A 20,159-nucleotide genomic window follows, 5' to 3' on the forward strand; every position below is an offset into this window, starting at 1 on the left:
ATTAACATAATGACATACATGTTAATACTTTCAAAAAAATCATCATCAAATAAAATCATAATTGATAATAAATCATTCATGCTAAATAACCATAAAATAAATAATCAAATGATGAATATAATCAAACCATTCATCATTTCAAGCATGAAAAAATATAATAATATAGAAAATGAGAAATACTAACCAATTCGCCATGAATAAACACAATAATTAATTACCGCAAATTGCATCGTATCGATTATACCGAACAAACCGTTCTTCCACTTGATCCTCTTCGTTGTGGCCTCGAACGTCTCGACTTCCTCCTCCATTAACTTCGGGGATGTGAGCAAACACCACTCCTAGAGATGTCACCAAATTGCAATTACGAACTTTTACTATCTTCGTAAAATCACTCCTCTTAATTTGTCCAAAATTATGGAAATTGCAAGACAATTCTTACACCATGTCATCTTTGTAGGAGAATATTACTTTGGATTGTTGGGGAAATTGATTTACCGAGTCACAAAAATGACACGAAAATTGGACAAATTAAGGCCTGAACAAAATCAGTTTCCCAAAATAATATTTCGACCCTTATATACACAACGGGTATCATGAAATTATTAGGGACAATCACAACAATCATATTTGTGATCTAATGTAACCAAACTTTGGGCAAGTTATGATGATGATAAAATAATCAAACGCAAAAGGTTTCTCAAGGAAAAATATACAGTATCAACTAATTCCTTGAAGTACACAAGCAAATCAGAGAATGAAAAAGTAGTAGTTCCACTAATTTCCTGGTTAATTGCAAAGTTGATGATCGTGCAATCGTAGAAGGTTATTTTATCCCAAAAATAAGGTAATTGTAATGGTGAATTGTTCTTCAATTTTAAGAGGAATTTTGATTCATCTAATTAGTTGCCAATAACAGGATTATAGTTTGTTATTTAGAAGGTAATTGTAATGGTGAAATATTCTTCAATAAATGGATTTTCTCAATTTTTTTGTTCCACACGATTTATGCTTGTTTATATACTGTAAAATTGATGATTCGATTCTTGTAATTAGTTGGTAATTTCAATATCTCTATCCACATTCACCCACCCTGATTGCTAAATTCACGACATTCACGGCGACCCTTGAACTTTGATTGTTTGTCTGACGGCAACGGTGGTACCGGATTACCCACCGTCGACCAAGTCGTTTCCTCTTATTTAAGCTTTTGGTTTCTTGGTGATAAGTAGGAATCTTGGTATGGGGATCAGCAAAACTGAGATAAATCTGAGAAGGTTAATTGCTGCTGCACCACAACAGCAAAATCAGGCGAAATTAGCTCATGTATGTAAATCATGATGTTTTTATTTAATCAACGCCTATTCAACCTGTTTGTAGCTCATATGCTTTTCTTTTGATTGGATTTTAAACCTGTAATTAAATTATGCAGTATGTTGCTACACTGCGCGAATTGTTGGAACAGCTTACTGAAGAGACCACTCCAGAAGGCTTGCCGAGGTCAGCTTATATTACATCTTTCCTTATAAGTTTGTAGTGTTTAGAGTGCTTTATAAAAAAATGTTTAAAAAGTTTGTGTTAACTAAAGAGATCAACTGCTAATAGAGAAAAAACCTATTCATCATTTCTATTTGCATAATGTTGTAGACTGCGAGTGAAAATTGGGACTAATTTCTTGGTTAGGATAGCGTAATGATTTATCTAGACAATATCTTTGTCCAGATAATCTGTTCATTTATGGGTATAATAATCTAGCTATCAAGCCGTTTGATGACTATTGTGATTTGTGATCCATAGTTTTATGTTATTTGTTCTGTTAGATACTTTGCTTTGTCATCAACATTCAACATAACATAAAGCCTTTACTTTTTTAAACTCTTTGCTACTGTATGAGTTTACCAAACATCAATTTAATCAATTCACTCTGCTCTTGGCTTTTACCTTGTAGGGTCTCCAAAGCTAAAGTAAATGATTACTCTGAGAAGATTGAATCTATCGCAGCCAAATTAACTTCACCAATGGTATGTTTTGGAGGCCTCTTAATGTGTAATATTTTTCTATGCTTAATCTTAGCTGTTGTAGCTCTGCAATATATTGCTTTTTTACACTGCATAATCATTAATTTGTGATAGCAAAATGTATGCTTATATGTCTGCTAGGTGTTTGTTAATAGATTATGTATTTTTTAGATGATTTTGATTGAGGAGGTTGCTAGTAATTTGTTAGTTACACAGAATTGAGTTTCTCGAGCTGTTCTAGGATTTTTTTTTTGTTGCTGAAACCAGAAATTTGCATTATGTGGAGGCCAAGTTGTTTCAGTAACAAACTTCTGATGTATCATCTTTTAAAAAGGGCAGAAAAGGAAGAGGTGGACAGACCCTCTGTATATAGAGATAACTGTTCTATTGCTGTTCATCTGGTTTTTTTCCTTGCAGATGAAATTAGTGAATATGATAACCAGCACTACTGTCTTTTTTCCTTTTCTTTCTTCCTCTCTCTTTTTTATATAATGTTTAAAATCATGAGAGCTTATTTATGTTGAATATATGATTTCAATAGTTCCAAAGGGAAAAAGTTTACTGCTTTTGATAAACTTTGGTGTGGAAGGAGGTTTCATTAATGACTATTTGGTACATGACTAATGCAGGAAATCTTTGAAGAGACTTCAACTGAGGCAAGCCCTCAAATAGCTGAAGAACTTAAAGTTGCCTCCCCACCAGGACTTAGGAAGAGACCCGTGTATGTAAACATTACGGTCTTATTCATGGAGTTATATTAAGGAAAATTTTGAAATTGAGTTGGAAGATTTTTTGCGAGTGTAGGCCATCCTCATTTGCTGAAGACAAGTCACACGAGAATGTTGGACCTGATTCCTCACCACTTGTTAAATTAGATGCTACTGCCCACTCACATATAGACAAGCACAGGTACTTTTATTCTGAACATTGTTTTGTAAATGTGGTTGATAACTCTGAAGTTTATCATTAATCACTTGAAAGAGTAAACTGAGTAGTCTTCTTGATACACATCTACTGTCCCTACGGAGTGTTTTGAGAAAGGATATGAACTACACATGTCTTCCAATGTTAATTTCAGGAGCAAGAAGTCAAGGGGATTTTATAATTTGAAAGTTGAAACATCAGGAAGCTCAGTTTTGCTTATCTCTACAGGAAGCAAAATATAAAATTGTCTTGTATAAATTTTGTGGATTCTTTTTGAGAAAATTGTTTCCGACCCCATGTTTTTTTATGAAGTTGTCTTCAGCATTTTTTTTGCATATTTATACAAATGTCTCCAGATACGGTTGCCGGTTGACATCTCTTCTAATTCGTCGATACGAGAAGGCAGTGAAAGATTAAATCCTTCAAGCCTTTATTGAGGGAATATGGTGTAATGGACTGATATTCCGGCTTAGTAAATATTGTATAAATTCTAAGAATTAATAGAGATAAAAGCTTGATAAATGGATAGAAATGGCTGAAAGTTACAAAGGTAGTAGGTTTAGCCTACAACTCTCCTATTAGCAACTTGAGGTTGCAACTCTCTAATTCTAATAACCCAATTCATGCCTACCTTCTCCTTTCTACTCTCCCTCTATTTATACTAAGGCAAGACAACTAACCTAATAATACTAAATTCCCAAAGTGCCCCTTCTAAGGATTGGTCTATTACATATGGTTAAAAATAAATTTTCAGAAATTGTAGTATTGTGTTATTGATTCTAGGTGAGCATATGCTCAGTCAGCTTTCCTCTGTATAAAATTTGTTATTAACTTTCCCTTCCTTGTACTACAGAAAGCTTCAAGAAGACTTGACTGATGAGATGGTGGGAATGGCACGACAACTGAAAGAGAGCAGTCTCTAAATGAGTCAGTCAGTGCAAAATGCTGAGAAGGTACGTACTTACCTTCAACTCTGCTTTCTTAATCTGGAGTGCTTTTTTCTGAAAGGAATCTTATGACGTTGTTGTATAAAGAGACCAGGTTGTGGTGTTAGTCACTTGTCCGTGTAATTAAATAGCTGCAGGTCATGTGTTATTTTCCTCCTCTAAAAAATATTTTATTTTGTAACTGGATTCATTCTATGCTCATACATTGGGTTGATATCCTTTACCTTTACCTTGTCTACCTATGAAAAGAACTGGATTGGACTCCCAAATTTTGTCTTGAGTTTAGGCTTGAGAGTTGAGATTTAAAAACCTACTCATATAACTTTTGTTTGGATTTGGAATTGGATATAAATTAAACGCAATCTTGCCAAATTTCTCCATACTGCTAGTGCCTACTGTAGCTTGAAAAAAGGGGACTGTTGTGAGGCAACTAGGTGTAATATGTATTGGATGATTCAAAGTATTCAACTGTGGAATTTTTATAGGCTGTCAATATGGCTCCACTTCAGGTTGGCTGTTTGAATTCAAGTTTTATATATATATATATATATATATATATATATATATATATATATATATATATATATATATATATATATATATATATATATATATATATATATATATATATGCCCTGATGAGCTTTTTTATGCATCTCTAGTCTCTACTTCATGAAAGGTTTTCTAATTGCTCCTTTCACTTGCTACAACGTAGAAAACCAAAAACTTTCTATGACTTAGAAAACTAAAAAAATAACATGAAACATTAGAAGATTGTGTGAATAAGGTATTATTTAAGTACAGGAACCACTATATCCTATATAAAATCAAAGGCCAGCTCACTAAGTAACCTTTTTTTCAATTGGAGATGAGCTATTGAACTGTATGTTGTGCATGAAAGGCAGAGGCCCAGCCGCCCAGGATAGGGGGAAAAAAAACCTGATTCTGATAAGGGCTTTATGTATAGAGTTATAAGTATAATTTAGGATGGGGCACTATCGATAGTCTTGCAGCTGTATCTTGAAAATATTCTCACTATCTCACGACCCTCCTGAGAGTTTCAGTGGAAATTAGTGTGAGGAAGTTTTTAGATGTAAATTTAAATCTATATGCTATCTTTTGCAGCAAAAGATTCCATATCTTCGGTGCAAAACACATTTCTTGCTTGCTTTCACCAAAAATTAAAATTTCTGCTTCTGACCTTTCTGTCTACAAGTCAATTGTTTTAAATGCCACGCTTGTTGCTCCTCACCTTTCTGGTCTAGTTTAGCATCTTAAATTTGTTTGTTTCCAACTTAGCTCATATTATTGTGGATATATTTTAGGGGGTTAATTCAGTTTTTTCATCATGGTTTTGTTGATATAGATACTTGATTCAACCGAGAAGGCAGTTGAGCATAGCTTGGCAAGCACTAGTCACGCCAATGTAAGGGCAATGAGTGTTTTTTCACAGAGCTCAAAGACTTCATGTTTTACATGGCTTATTATGCTATTTATGCTAATGATTTTTATGATGGTGGTTTTCCTTATTCGTATTACTTGAGTTTTTTTTTTTACTGAAGCCACTTAGGTTTTTTTTTTTTTTTTTTTTTTTTTTTTTGGGGATAAAAAAAAAGGAAGGAGTTGATGATACACTGTAAACCTACTTCTAATTAAGGTGACTGTTGGATGGTTTTTTTTTTTTTTTTTTTTTTTTTTTTGGGGGGTACATGTAATGTAATTTGTAAGATCCCTATCTTAGGGATAACCACTTCTACTGATATGATTGACTTGCTGTTACTTGATATTATTTTATAAATGAATTGACAGGAGAATTAACTAACTATTTAACTTCTTCCTTGAGTCCCTTACTCCCTTCTCCATATTCTATGTTTGATCATAAAACCATTTGGTAATTGGTGTACCTTCTTCGTTTTGTACATCAAACTTTCATTCCCTATTACAGAACAATTAAAATTGAACCCTTATATAATCCTCGATATGCATTTGGGTCACACCTATATCAGGTTAGCCATATGGAGAGACTTCAAATTGAATAAGTAAAGCATAGGACTGATTGACTGATGAGATATCATTTACAATATGTGACACTATGGAAGTGCTCAGCTAGAACCTCTGCTTAGTTTCAATTATCTGTTCTGATGTGTATCTGATGTCATGTCCTGGAAAAACAAACTAATTACTCAATTTGATAAGTAAAGTATAGGTCACACCTATATTAGGTTAGCCATATGCTGCCTTAATTTGATGAGTAAATGGGAGCGTTGTTTAACAACCCCTTTATAGTAATGATATTGACATAAAATTCAAAATATGAATCGAAACCAAATACAACTGAAATCACTTGAAATCGAAACCAAATACAACTGAAATTACTTGAAATTGAAACCAGAATTCATGTACCAGACAATTATGCAGTTGGTCACAAAAATTTCATCCACCTCTGTTTTGCCCTGTCCGATTTTATTCAAGTGGCAAATAGGCAACAGATGATCAAGGGCAATATGCGTCTGATGAATGTCTATGAAGAATTAATGAAGAAAAATTGTCATTTAATCAAACGCAGATTCCATTTCGAAGTTTTCATTTTCTCTGCTCTCAAATATCTTGCAGTTTTGCACCATTAACAGAAGACAATGCTTCTTTTTCATCATGATCTTCATTCCAAAGTACCTATAGAATTTTTGACTGCTTTCAGGGCATTAAATTTGGATGCTGTCATAATCGCGATAAATTGTATCATGAATTCATGACAACATACTTTTGCTAGGTAATGGACTCAATGCCAAAATACCATATGAAATAGCCCGGGGAACTTCCTGTGTGATATCAAACTTCAGCGGCACAAAGCAAATAGAAATGGAACAGCACAATACCAGCTTCAATGATGCCCTGTTTATTCAGAAAGTACAAGATGATAAATTCCTAGTTTAAAATAACCAAACAAAACAAAATTGAGAGCTTCAAAAATTGCCTGATAAAAACCGAAAAATGGTTCCTTACCTGTATCTGCTTCTCTGCCTGAGCAGTGATGTTGGAAATGGTTCTTTATACTTGCATTAACACCTAATGGTTTACACAGCATGTAAATATTTGAACTCAATACAATCTGAAACATTAGAAAAAAAATTTACATCTGCTCTACTTAGCAGTGGCACTTTTACTGTATTCATAGGTAAAATATATACACGGCATTGATTAGCAAATAAAGAAAATACATTTTTCCTAAGTTTAACCGACTTTCCCTTTTCATTATATTCATTCTACCTCAATTTTCCTGAGTTCTACCTCAATTTTCCTGAGTTTTACCCACTTTTCGTATTATATGTTCTAATCACTTTTACTTTATTCCATTTATGTCAACTTTATCTCCCACTCTTTTTTGTGGGTCACGGTTATACGAGTACAAAATATTTAACTCTATTCTCTCTTTCCTTATAAAAGCAAAGCTACCCACATGAGAAGTCCCTCTTATGAATTCTCCTTTATTCTATTGCTACATACTCAGGATAACGGAGTTAATTGATGTAAATGTGTGAAAAACCCTGGAACTACACATATAATTAAAATAAATACTCCATTATTCATATTGGAAGGATATGTTTCTATTTTAAATGTATGGAACTACATATACTTACTAAAGTAGGACACATCTCTAATTTTCCAACACCTTCCATACAGACTTCGATTCGACAAATTCTGTGAGCTCAGTGTGGCTCCTATGATGCAAACACCATATTTGACTGCTATTCGGGCATGCATTTGCAGACTTTAGTATGGCTAAACTAGTCTCTCTGAATTTTCAGAAACAGCTACCTTATTACTATAAGATGCCTAAAGAGGTTTATAGCTAAAGGAAGTAAATCTTTGAGCATGAAAGAATGTCCTAGAGTGACTATAGAATCTAGATGGTGGGAGTGTATCTAAAGAAAACATTAAATTTCTAACCTCTTATTGGAGAAAGAATACAGCATTGTGCGTCTTGCATGCCTCAAGGCAGAACATCACTACAAAATCAAAATAAAAAATCAGAGTTTCGACGTCTGTCAGTGAGAACATCACCAGAGAATTGGAAAGGAAAAAGACGAGTGGATGAAACAAAGAAATATAGAGAAGTAACCTTAACAAAGTAAGGCAGGAGTTGATGTCTGCAGTCTCTGAACTATTCACTTTTGTCTTAGAAATTTTGTTTTCCAGTTCATTGAGTCTCCTGGGAGACCCAAGTTCTGCAATATGCAAAACACAATTTTCTTAGATTGGATATAAATTAAGAAAGTATGCAAGTTTTTTTTCAAAAAAAAAAAAAAAAAAAAAGAAAGTATGTAAGTTAGAAATTAAAGCACCTTCAAAGATATCAAAGCTGGATGCGCCTGCCACACTCAACTTGGTGAATGGCAGAAGGGTCTTCTTAATAAGAGGATTATCCCATTCGAGAGATTCCCACCACTCTTGGTCTGCTTTTATCTGTTGAAGAAAAGGCGGTACCAGTCCTTCCCCATTGTTGTGTAGGGGTACGGAGAGAGGTAGTCTCTTCACTATTGGACAATTTGTAACATTGATATGTTCAATGGAACTACAACTTGGTATGATTCCATGAAAGAAACTTGTAAGACATGGTAGATCATCCAGCTCTAACGTCCTTAAGTAGGGGAGTTCATAGGCACCACAACTCTCTTGACCCTGAGAGTTGGGTGATGCAATAATCTCCTCTAAAATGTTGCAAGCTGCTACTTTAACTTCTCTCAAGTTGCTCAAATGGTACTGTGTTAAACTGCTCTTGAATATCTGCTTGATTTTTGCACAATATTCAACAGTAATTTGCTCAACAGAACACTTTCCTAGCATCCCTCCATGACAGATGCCTGTCAACTTTGGCAGCTGCCTCAAGTGCAGAGCTCTCAAGTTGGGAAGCCAGATTAAATCACCATCTTTATCGACATATCCTTCAAAATCTATGATTTTTTCTCGACCACCATCATCATGGACTGCAATAATCATTTCTAATTCTTCGCATCCTTCAACCTCCAGCTCCTGGAGGTTATTAAGGCCACCATTCAACAGATTTGATGTGAATAGCTCCTTGATATTGGGACAATATTTTATAACCAATATCTTAAGATTGGAAAAGGCACCTTGTTGGATAGCAACTCCTTCTTTTACTAGACCCCTGAAATCATGTAGATCAGTGAGAATTAACTCCTGAAGGCATTGAAGCAATAATACAACAGCAGCATTGAAGTGGTTTCTTTCTTGTGTAGCTTCAACGCATGATACTGGTGACCATATCACTTCTATCACTCTGCAACGCCTAATGAGAATTCTTTTCAATGCTGTTACACGAATTAATGATGGAAGGGCACCAACCAAGCTTCTTGCATCAAATGCAGAGTTATGAATCTGTAGATCTTGGGTGTTCTCTGGAGGAACAAATAGATCCCCTCCGCTTCCTCCTTTAAGACTTCCGCTGCATAGGATCACCATTCTTTCTGCGTTTATGCTATGATCAACCCTTTTGTATTGTCCTGCTCCAACGACAAACTCGTAGTACTTCAGCTGCTGGAAATGCGGAGATTTAACATATTTGTTAAAACTGCTTACATCAGCTATCCTGCAGCCTTCCAATCTCTCCAAATATCGCAGTTTTAACACATCATCTCCTGAGATACTTTGCACATCTGGATCGAGCTTAAGGCATTGGATGTGAGAAAATGTGGATAATGAACCACTGAGTAACTGACACAGATCCTTGCATCCCTCTAAATCAAGGAATCTAAGTTCCGCTAGCTGATTCATCCCACATGGCACATCGTTCATTGACCAGCAAAAGCTAAAATCCAACTCCCTCAAGCTGGTAAGTTTCACTACTGACGGCACAAAATGCAAACGCTTGCAGAATTCAAGCAGAAGAGCTCTCAGGTTCTTCAATTCTGAAATCGAGTCTGGTAGCCTCTTGATGCTGGTTTTGGACAAGTTAAGCACTTTGAGGGCCTTCATGTGCACAAAGAAAGAATCTGGGAGTTTTGTAAATGGGTTTTGCTGGAGTAGTAAGGTAGTGAGGTCTGGGCACATGGGTATTGTTCCTGGTTGAATTTCTGACAAAGAATTGTACATTAAGGAAGCCTTGTCAAGATCTATTGTCCATCGTCGCCCACTAGGTATTCTTCTCAACTCTGCACCCGCTGCAATCATATATCGTGGCTTAGTATTGGTGATTCGAATAGCCATGTCTCTGATGAAATTGTGCATCTTCACACATCTGTTATCAGACCTCTCCAGTAAGCATGCATTTTCGAGTTTATTCAGCATGCTGTGCCCTTTATCAAATTGCTTTTGCCAACCATCTACCTTATCCAGAAGGCCTTCGGAACGGAAAAGCACAATCAGCTCATCTCGTACAATTTCACCATATTTAGGATACAATGCACATAATAGGAAACTTTCCTTCAGCCTTTGATCTTTCAAACGATCATAACTATGCTTCAAAACTGGGAATATCTCTGTTTCTATGTCACGTTGTCCTTCAATTGAATTTTGCAACTCCTCTAAAGTATTACGCCACTCTTGAATGTCATCTACTTCTCGCATGCTTCCAGCCATGACAATCAAACCAAGAGGCAAACCAGCACATTCAGCAGCAACTAGCTCTGCAAGCTCATTTATTTCTGATGGCATATGATCTCTTCGTCCTAGTACCTTGCTAAATAGCTCCCAAGCTTTTTCCTTTGACAGCGGCTCCACCTTGACAGTTTTCCGACATTTCATCCTTCTGCACACATCCAAAGACCGCGTTGTCAGGATCAATTTGCAACTATTCTCATCTCCAATGGGAACCCCCACATCCTCTAGCGAAAAATGTTCCCACACATCATCCAGGAAAAGAAAAACATTATTTCTCTGCTTTAACTCATAAGATAAAGTAGCTGCCTTCCTGATTACATTTTTCTCTGTTAAAAGATAGCTCAAATTCATAGCTTCAGCAATTTTATCCTGCAACATAGGCAATGTGATGCCATGTGACACAGACACCCAATAAACGCGCCCAGATGATTTAAACCGTTCAAGTAGCTCATCGTGAATTTCCTTAAGCAGCATAGTTTTCCCTACACCACCAGGACCATAAACGCCTACTGTGGAGATGGTGCCATCATCTATCAGCCAAGATATCACTTTCCTCTTATTATCATGTAGCATTCTATCATTTATCTTCATGTTTGTTGTTACTAGTGCTACACTAGAATTCCCATGATCATATAACGTAAACCCTCCAGGAAAACTCCCTTGCATAGTCAGGTCTCCAATTTGTTCTATCAATCCAGCATTTCTCCGTTCTGATGTAATCAAATCTTCGCCTCGTAGCTCAAGATTTTGTAGTTGAAGCTCCACCTCCTGAACGTTTTTCAACCAGTTATCAACCTCCTTCTTTCGTCTCTTTCCTGGTTGAAGCTCCTCTTGTTTTATTTCACTGAGTACATCTTCTGCTTTCGCACGCAATGCTCTGGCTTTACGCTTTAAGGTCTGCAGCTTATCATCTTTGCCATCACTAATATTCAACAAATTCTTTAACGTTTCCATCGAAGAACCTGATAACCAAAAACAGGTACTAATAATAAGTATACAGGATCCAAAAAGAATATATACTTGTAGTAAAGCATGTTTTTAATTTCCTCAAATGTGTGTTGTGGTAAACCTCATGGAATATATGGTAGAACTCAGTGTTCATAGAAGGGTGTAAGCATAAAGTGTGTACTGCAGCATCAGCAAGGTAACGCTTAGATTCTTAGATTATACATCCGAGAGCATGATGAGCTTTATGTTTTTGGTTACATGTTTTTTTACTATACCCAAGTGTTATTTTTTTTTTTTTTTAATATCATGTTTCCATGATTAGCATACCTTATAATTACAGTTGCATGTAAAAAGACAAGGTAGTTTTATAATCAGCATACCTTATCTGTTAGCTGTTACACTCAAAACCATGTTGTGTGAGATTCCAACCAACAAAAAAAGTGATAACTTGGCATTTCATTACTGATCTATACATTAAGATTCATTAATAAACATAATACTACATGATATATAAACAACTTGAGTAACAAATTTTTCTTTGACACAAATGAGATTCGATCTTAAGTCAGACTATACAAATAAATTAATTTGTAGTACACAAGAAATCATATTCAATGCGATCTGTACCATACAAACATAAATAAACAAAAACAACCAAATAGCAGAAATTATCCAACTGCATGAAAAGTTCAGGAAAAATAGGCATTACAGATTACAAGAAAGAATTTCAATGAAAAAATCATACCTTTTTGCAGCAAATAAAGATAAAAAACTACAATTCTAATAAAAATGAGCATATAGCACAAAGCATTACAGATTAAATGCAAGAAATTCAGTGAAAAAATCATACCTTTTTTTGCAGAAATTCAAACAAACTACAATTCTAGTAAAAATGAGCATATATCACAATTTTGTTAGGGGCTTGATCATTAGCTTTAGTTAATCTTTCAAAGTATCAAAAGATTAAGGGAGTTGACTTGCTAAAGTAAACTATTAAAGTCCTCTATTTTTTTCCCCCCAAATTTCCCTTCCATTTTTTTAAGTTTGAGAAAATTGGCTGGTTTCTTCCATCTTTGACATTTCTTTGGATAGGTAATGTGGAAATTTGCTATTTTAACAATTACTAGGTGATCAATAATAAATTAATGTTTTTTTGTTTTTTTTTTTGGTGCACACGAGGGGTGAGCCCCAGGAAATAAAAACAAACTAGAAATTAATAATCATATGTAAAATGTATTGTAATTAATTTTACTTGTTTGAAATTATTTTGTCTAAACTTATTTTATGTGAACTCAGTTTTTTCTGAAACATACCCTTAATCTTAATAATATGTATACAGCATTTTCTATAACATTAGGATTGAAAAGTATTAAATTTTACAAGAAAAAAAATAAAAGAAAAAAAAAATAATAATAATAAAAAATAATACTTCGGGAAGGTCAAAGCTTTTTTTTTTTTTGGGAAAGTCAAAGTTTCTTTTTTTTTTTTTTTTAGGAAAGTCAAAGCTTTCTGGAATATAGCACAAAATATAAAATCAAGCAAAAAAATGTATTCCTAACAAAAGGGAAAAAGATGACACCAAATGAATAAAAGAATCAATCATACTCTGTATAAACTTCAAGTGTTCCTTTACTGCCAATTCCTAAAACATACAACGGCCTACTTTCGAGAAGTAGCCGATGCCTTGGGAAAAAATCGTCTATACACAATCGATTTAGGAAGATGGCTCATTGGCTACATAAGTAGTAACTAAAGAGGGGAAATGAAGCTCTGTTCCCTCGAGTTTGAAATGATCACAAAATTTCTGTAAGTGTAACTGTCTAAGTCTCTCACCTACGTTAGGCAGCTTTGGCCGACCCTAAAAATTGCAGGCCTCCAAAGAAGACGTTGACTCCTACCAAAAATTATGCGGTACCATGAAAGCAGGAGGTTCCCTATCCACACTGACATTGGAGGTACGAACATACCGCCTATTTCGGTTCAATTTCAACTTCACAGCAGGCACCTTGTGTGCTATGGACTTCCATATCATTTGTACAGCATCATCATCCCTTGACGGATACCTAAACTCAAAGTATTTCTCAACTTCTTGCAGTTTCCTCCACATGCGAGTCCATTCTTCCTTGCTAATACCCCTAATAAGATTCATAAGAAACTTCTCTTTTGTGGCATCAGAAGTACGAACAAAAATGCAGAATTCCGAGTAATCAATTATGTCTTCGTAGGGAAGCTCAATTTCATCACTGATGATAACAGGGACACAGTGGCTGGCAATCGCATCAAACAGGCGGTTTGATGATGGTGTGTCACCGGCTATGTTAAGGCAGAATTTAGAGGAGTGCATTCCTTGGGTAGCATTATTGACACCACCTCGTTGGATACTTCCAAATGTAAAATGCACATCCCTTTCATCTTTCAAGAGATAAAATAACTCTTGCCTTATCACTCCACCCTGCAAAAATTATTTAACCCATATTTGAGAATCACATTGAAGTTGATAAGACATTTAAAACTAATCAAGGAAAATGAAGCCATTTGGATAGTATAATTACGTTCTCAATGTTACAAAGCCAAATAAAAGTTATCAAGGAAAACAACTCTAACAAACTAATGGAAGTTGCAATAGAAGAGAAGTTAGAAAAATGCTTTTCCGCAATTAACAATGAAATACAGTATCATTCACATTATGGTTTCACAAAGTAAGCCATGTTATATATTATTATCTTAGGCAAGTGATAAATCATAGGCCACTCAACAACAAAAAAGTCCATTGAGAATTAAGGCAATAGCTACACAAGGATGAGAGTGAGAAGGAACTAATCCGTAGTGCACAATAGCAATCAACAGAAAGAAACCATTGCAATATCAAACAGGAAATCAAACGATTAAGAGAACTTACATCTTTTCTGTAAATGGCACCTTGGAAGAACAGTAAGATTGGACGGCTATCATAAGTTGATGTATCATTGACATATGACTTGATAACATGCCGGTAAGGAGCTATGATATCTTTCTGAACATTTGCTATATTTGGAGGATACCTCCCAAGATCTGAGAGTATGTACATTGCAGGCCAAAGTTGGTTCCTTGCGTATAATAAACTATTTGGATGATGAGCCATAATAATGTGATCTACACCCCCTGACCTTTTCCATTCTTCTTGAACTTCTAAATATTGTACCAACTTATCTTGTGTAAGCTTATCTAAACTGCTCCTTTCCTGCTTTCTCAGCCTTGAAAAGCGATTGTAGGATAAAGACGAGAAAAAGGGAACAAATATCACATCTGCTTCACTAGAATTTCGCACTCTCACAGCAACACGGGAATTTGAAGAGCCTGAATATTCTGAAAAGAGGAGATCAAGTGTAAGCCAATACTCTATACTGTGTTGTAGATTCAATCCACCAGGATAGTTTGGGACTGTAGTTCGAATATCTGGCCAAACATTAGATCCCTCAGGTTTCCAATCCAAAAGTCCAAAATGAAACTCAGGTGGCAAATCATACATGAATACCTTCAGTACTTCTTTTCTCACACCACGTTCTGCTATAACCTTTTCACAGAATACAGCAGCTCCTCCACCAGAATTAATATTATCAGACACAATGTTAGCATCTGAACTAGGCCGAAAAACAAATTGTGGCCGGCCTGTTGACCGCAATACAAAGAAGGAAGATAGTAGGAAGAGGATGCTTGTTAGACAAAGCCAATAAAACAAGGAATTCCAACAGTAAAACCCCATTGAAGAGGAGCTCCTGTCTGCCATGGGTTCAAAATTCTCAATAAGAATCACTAGTATATCTCACACAACCACCATTCCAAGTTCAAAGTATTAACCTACACACATAAATTAACTCGGTCAAAACTTGGATAAAAATCCCAACAATCAGAAAATTCTTCAAAATTTCAATTTTAATACATTCTAACATATTTCCAAATTTTTCTAATGATCAATATCAATAATCTAACTGAGTTTGCACCACATATTATTATTTTTTTGTCTCTGTTAGATGAGAGCTCGTGTTTGGAAACCCATAGGTACTAGTGTACTACATTATTACACTTTGAGCTCAATTATCATCGTTCCGTTTAAAAACCAAATTTTCCATAAGCGGACGAAAATAATAGGACGACAGGACAAATGAGCAACTAACATCAACACAATGACAATCATATCATACAAGATACAACTGACCATCATCTAACAAAGTATCAGCTGCATCAACACAATGACAATCATATCAACAACCATACAACTCGCAAACATCGTACTAACAAAGTTTTTGTCAATATACTATAGTAGCAATCATTCATCTTTGTTAAAAAAATGCTACCATATCCTACTATATAATTTTTTATAAAGAAACAAAAAACGATAACGAAAAACCCCAATTTCCTAAATTGGACATTTCACCAACTAGTCTCGTAGTTCTTATCCATCAAACAAAACAAAAAACACAAATTAGATAAATTTAATTCCACCATAATTGTCAAATTAAATGCAAATGTATAGCAAAACTGAGATCAATTCATAGGTCAACTGAATTAATACAAATCAATTCTTTCAATTTTTTTCTAAGTAAAAAAGAAAATCTCAATTTCTTTTTTCTTCAATTATAATGAAAATTGACAAATTATGTATACCTGAATCCAGAAATACAATGCGGCGAAAAGACGGAGTAAATATAACCGGTGAAGAATGCGAACAACCGGAAGTAGCCGGTAATCACATTGGCGGCAAAGAAGAGGTTGACCGGCAGGTGACTGGTTAAGTTTGTAATTCGGTAGAAAAATCAGAGAATTGATGAAGAAAAATGGCAGAAACTCAAAATTACTAAAATACCCCTAACAAAACGAATTGCAGTAACACAAAAATGCTGAATACCTGAACAAAAAAACTCCGGCGGTGGATGCGGCGGCGCTCAGTGAAGGTGACGGTGGTAGGTAGAAAACGACAGCGTTTTGGAGAGCGGAATGAAGAGAGAAGATGGAAGGGTGCGAGAGGAAGAAGGCGGTTTCCGGCGGAAAGTAGCGTTTTCCGGCGAAGGAGGGAGGGAGGAAGAGAGAAAGAGGTGGGGAAGAAAAAAGGGGGAAGGAAAACGTGAGAGTATGGTTTAGCGAAAGTGAAGCGGGAAAAAGGGATCTATTAACAAAGAGTATGGGTTAAGAGATTAATTTGTTGAAATTATTTGCATTATTACTTACGGAGTATTACTAAAGGGGATTAATTTTTATTTTTTTAAAAAAAAACTAATTTGTTGGATCTTGTTTTTGTTGATGCTTAATTTTTTTTTTTTTTTGGACAAATATGATATAATGTATCTGTGGCTGGTCAATTCGTGTGGCTGCTTGTAAAAGAATAGGGTAACCCTTTACGACATTGAAATAGCCCTAATAAAATTAAAGAAGTAAACCCTATAACACTCACAAGTAACTCCTAACATAACTCCTAACAAAATACCTCAATCACATGGTGTAGTCAGTCACTTACAAGAGTTATGGTAAAGTAGTAATTAAAAAAAAAAAAGTATGGTAAGATAAAAATTGGGTTAAACTAGTATAAAAGACTCCGAAGTAAAGGTAGGTTCATTGTTGCATCGGCAAAACTATCAGTTTAGGATCGGATAACATTTGAGTATATATCATTTAAGTAGTCAAGTATCATGATTGAGTATGAAGCTAATCATTTTGTAATGTATCTAGGATTTTAGGTTAATGTGATTTCAAGATTTTTTTTTTTTTTTTTTTTTTTTGAGAAGCAATTCAATTGAAGGTCTTTTTACTTTTGTACTGGTCAATTTGTTGTGTTTTGTAACTTGTAAAATAAATTTCAGGTATAATCATGGCGATTATGGCTTATTAGGTCTAATAAAGTATAATCAGTTCATATAAAGATAACATATTACAGTCTACTAATAAAAGTTAGTCAATCACTAGGAACTATTGAGTATTTTCGGGTATATTATTGTTAAAAGGAAATAAAAATTGGGTATATTCATATACTACGTATAATTGTACAAAAAAAAAAAAAAACATTGTACTCTTAATATTCTATAATTCAATTATGCAAAAGCTAATGAGCGCCCTCGGGGCGTTAGATTAGAGAATGAAAGTGGAAATATTAGAGTAAAATTAACATTAATTACACCGAACGACGCGTGATTTTGTCATACATTTCTAACTTAATACTATTTCAACCAATATAATTACTTCTTATCTACACCTCGGGGCGCTCGTTAGCAAGATCCATTAAATTAATATGATATAAACCTATTGAATAATTATACTAATTGAAGTATGAGTACAACATTTTGATAATTTGTTACTATTGATGTAATGGTATTAAGAAGCACGAATGATAACAAAAATGTTATCTTGAAATAATATTTTCCATTGATGATTCCTTAATTATTGTGCACACCAAGGTATGAATTTACAGAAAATGTTTGTTAGAATCTTCAATGTTCTTTCCTAATCTATAATTTTTTATTAGCCTCTCTTGAATCAATGCATGCATTAACATGATAATGCACAACTTACGGAGTAAAATATTATGAATCATAATTATACTGTCTTCTTCACATGCAATGCCCAAAGTGCAAAGTGGTGATTGTAAAGTGGATACTATTCAACCCATTTTCCTCCACTTTTGTTGTTTTATATTATTATCAATTTTCTATTGATTATTTTGATTAACAATAAACTAATCTTGTGATCTCTAATTTTATTGTAGACTATTTCAAGAGTAGTGGTTTTGAGGGATTTAATGCCCTTGTCTTTATATGTTTTACCTTGTAATTAGTGCACAAAAGCTTGTGATCAAGTCCATTAATTCATTTTTAATGGTGCTACAAAGTTTTTACTACCTACCTTGCTTCCCTTTGTATAAGGGCTAAATAGTCAAAAGGGTATTAAAAATATGATAAAAACCCTTTGCCAAATAATACTCTAATGATTATGAAAAATAAAATTGATAATTTTTGTTTTAAAAAAAAAAAAAAAAAAGGTACCAGTAAATGACAAAGTTTATGCATATTTTTATTATAATCTTAGGGTCTGTTCTCATATGTTGAAATTCAGTTCAGTTCAGCTCTTAATTTCCTTCTCTTATAAAATATTCAGTTCAGTTCAGCTAAGTTCAGTCAGAGAATGATAATCTAATGTCATAATACAGGTAATAGATAAAATCATGAAAGTAATTACAAAATAGGTGAGTAAAACCAATTTAGATTGGTGCACAAATTTCAAACCAATCAAATAGTCACCAAGTTTCCAATTTTTTAATGCTTTGAACGCGTTAACATGTTTTTTGACCAATAATGTGTCTATCATGTTGCATTCTTGAATTAATATCAAAATGCAGAGCATGCATCATGCATGTAGTATAAGCCAAGTACTCTGCCTTACGCGCAGAAGCAGTGGCTCCAATGTCTTCATCATAAGATTGTTTTGCACTGCCATGGCGAGGCCATACGCGCAGCGCGCTGCTAGTTGTTGTGCAACCAAGTTTCTCTCTCAAGCTCGAATATGCCTGATAATAAAATTGTGCTAAGTTCAGTGGCGGATTTAGGATTTTGTGGGTGGTGGGTCACTATTGTGCCTCGATAGCATACCAATCATCAATAATGCATTGTTTACAAAAATAAATAAATAAAATTAAAAGTACTTCATAGTAAATATTACTCCCTCTGTTATTTTTGTTATTTACATTTGGTATTATTCGTGATGATTAAGAAAGAATTATAGCGAAGATAATTTTATTTTTTAATTAATAAATAAAATACTTCGTAAGTAAGGGCATGTTCTCTTCAGCTTAATTTTCATTTTATTTCAGTTCAGTTCAGTTCGACTCCAATCAGTTCAGTTCAGCTCCAATCAGTTCAATTCAATTCCTAATTTTTTTATCTCATAAAATATTCAGTTCAGTTCAGCTTAGTAAATGAGAACATGCCCTAAATACGAAGTACCACTTTTATGATTACCTTAAGTAAATGAAGACAAGGTAAAGCGTGGGATATACAACTAGATGAACATATGTAAAATAATAATGACATTTTTTAGGGAAAGATTTTCTCGTAAGGTTGGAGTATTATCTAAAGTATTATAAAAGGAATAGTAAAATAAAAAAATGCTCAAAACCGAATATGTAAAAGGAACCAAAAATGTACGTATTACAACCAATTTAATAGATTGAACAATCCAATTTATCATATTAATAGATTCTATACTCCATAGTAACAACTTGAATTAGATTAAATAATCAAGTTTAGTGATTAATGATGATCATATCTACTTATGTAGTATTAGATTAAGTATTTCAAAAAAATCAAAAATATATATATATATATATATTTTTTAAATGGTAGTGATTTTGTCATATTCCCAAATGGTTATTTCCAAGTAGGATAATTGCTACTACATCACTAACACTACAAAGCTCCTAAATGTGTACCAAAGGATTACATATTGGATCTGCAAAATGCCTCAGTTCATACTTAACAATTAAATTTTTGCATGCATAATTTATATGTACTTTCCTTCCATATTCCAGCTCTTTGGTTTAATATTTTTTGTAATGTGTATAGTGATTTTGTGAGCCTCTTCAACGATACTAATTATTACCCATAAGTAATACGAAGTACATGTGTTTTGTTTTTGTGTTAAAAAGGTAAATTTACAAGTTTACTCTCAGAATATTTTTTTCT

The 20,159-nt window shown here is 34.1% G+C and overlaps 2 protein-coding genes and 1 pseudogene across 3 annotated transcripts; 1 reads left to right on the top strand and 2 right to left on the bottom strand.

The window, feature by feature from the left end:
• Positions 1–616: 616 nt before the first annotated feature.
• LOC145627251 (uncharacterized) lies at positions 617–5,482 on the top strand (annotated as a pseudogene). Its single transcript, XR_014111358.1, has 8 exons — positions 617–847; positions 1,233–1,326; positions 1,433–1,500; positions 1,949–2,021; positions 2,648–2,739; positions 2,823–2,927; positions 3,796–3,895; positions 5,255–5,482. The product of XR_014111358.1 is annotated as an uncharacterized LOC145627251 (transcript).
• A 607-nt stretch (positions 5,483–6,089) lies between these two features.
• Positions 6,090–12,160, bottom strand: LOC145628127 (disease resistance protein UNI-like). The gene is made up of 6 exons (XM_081680444.1): positions 12,052–12,160; positions 8,232–11,468; positions 8,009–8,114; positions 7,837–7,895; positions 6,892–6,954; positions 6,090–6,780 (listed from the first exon to the last, which is right to left on the bottom strand). Exons 1-4 carry the CDS (start codon positions 12,158–12,160, stop codon positions 7,880–7,882), a joined length of 3,468 nt encoding a protein of 1,155 aa, XP_081536570.1. The 3' UTR covers positions 6,090–6,780; positions 6,892–6,954; positions 7,837–7,879.
• Positions 12,161–13,056: 896 nt separating this feature from the next.
• On the bottom strand, positions 13,057–16,552 carry LOC145627252 (putative arabinosyltransferase ARAD1). The gene is made up of 4 exons (XM_081679644.1): positions 16,340–16,552; positions 16,099–16,218; positions 14,354–15,291; positions 13,057–13,906 (listed from the first exon to the last, which is right to left on the bottom strand). Exons 3-4 carry the CDS (start codon positions 15,218–15,220, stop codon positions 13,349–13,351), a joined length of 1,425 nt encoding a protein of 474 aa, XP_081535770.1. The 5' UTR covers positions 15,221–15,291; positions 16,099–16,218; positions 16,340–16,552; the 3' UTR covers positions 13,057–13,348.
• Positions 16,553–20,159: the final 3,607 nt, after the last annotated feature.

The sequence above is a fragment of the Chenopodium album genome, chromosome 4 (assembly GCF_948465745.1).
Source record: "Chenopodium album chromosome 4, dcCheAlbu1.1, whole genome shotgun sequence".
NCBI classification, from domain to species: domain Eukaryota; kingdom Viridiplantae; phylum Streptophyta; class Magnoliopsida; order Caryophyllales; family Amaranthaceae; genus Chenopodium; species Chenopodium album.

Excerpts from the sequence above, each read along its gene's own strand:
- LOC145628127 (XM_081680444.1), bottom strand. The coding sequence starts at position 12,160 with ATGCCTATTTTTCCTGAACTTTTCATGCAGTTGGATAATTTCTGCTAT. Across the intron at positions 11,469-12,051 it reads CATTGAATATGATTTCTTGT|GTTCTTCGATGGAAACGTTA; the intron begins GTACTACAAATT and ends TTTGGTTATCAG. Across the intron at positions 8,115-8,231 it reads CAGCTTTGATATCTTTGAAG|AACTTGGGTCTCCCAGGAGA; the intron begins GTGCTTTAATTT and ends TGCATATTGCAG.
- LOC145627252 (XM_081679644.1), bottom strand. The coding sequence starts at position 15,220 with ATGGCAGACAGGAGCTCCTCTTCAATGGGGTTTTACTGTTGGAATTCC. Across the intron at positions 13,907-14,353 it reads GTGCCATTTACAGAAAAGAT|GGTGGAGTGATAAGGCAAGA; the intron begins GTAAGTTCTCTT and ends TAATTTTTGCAG.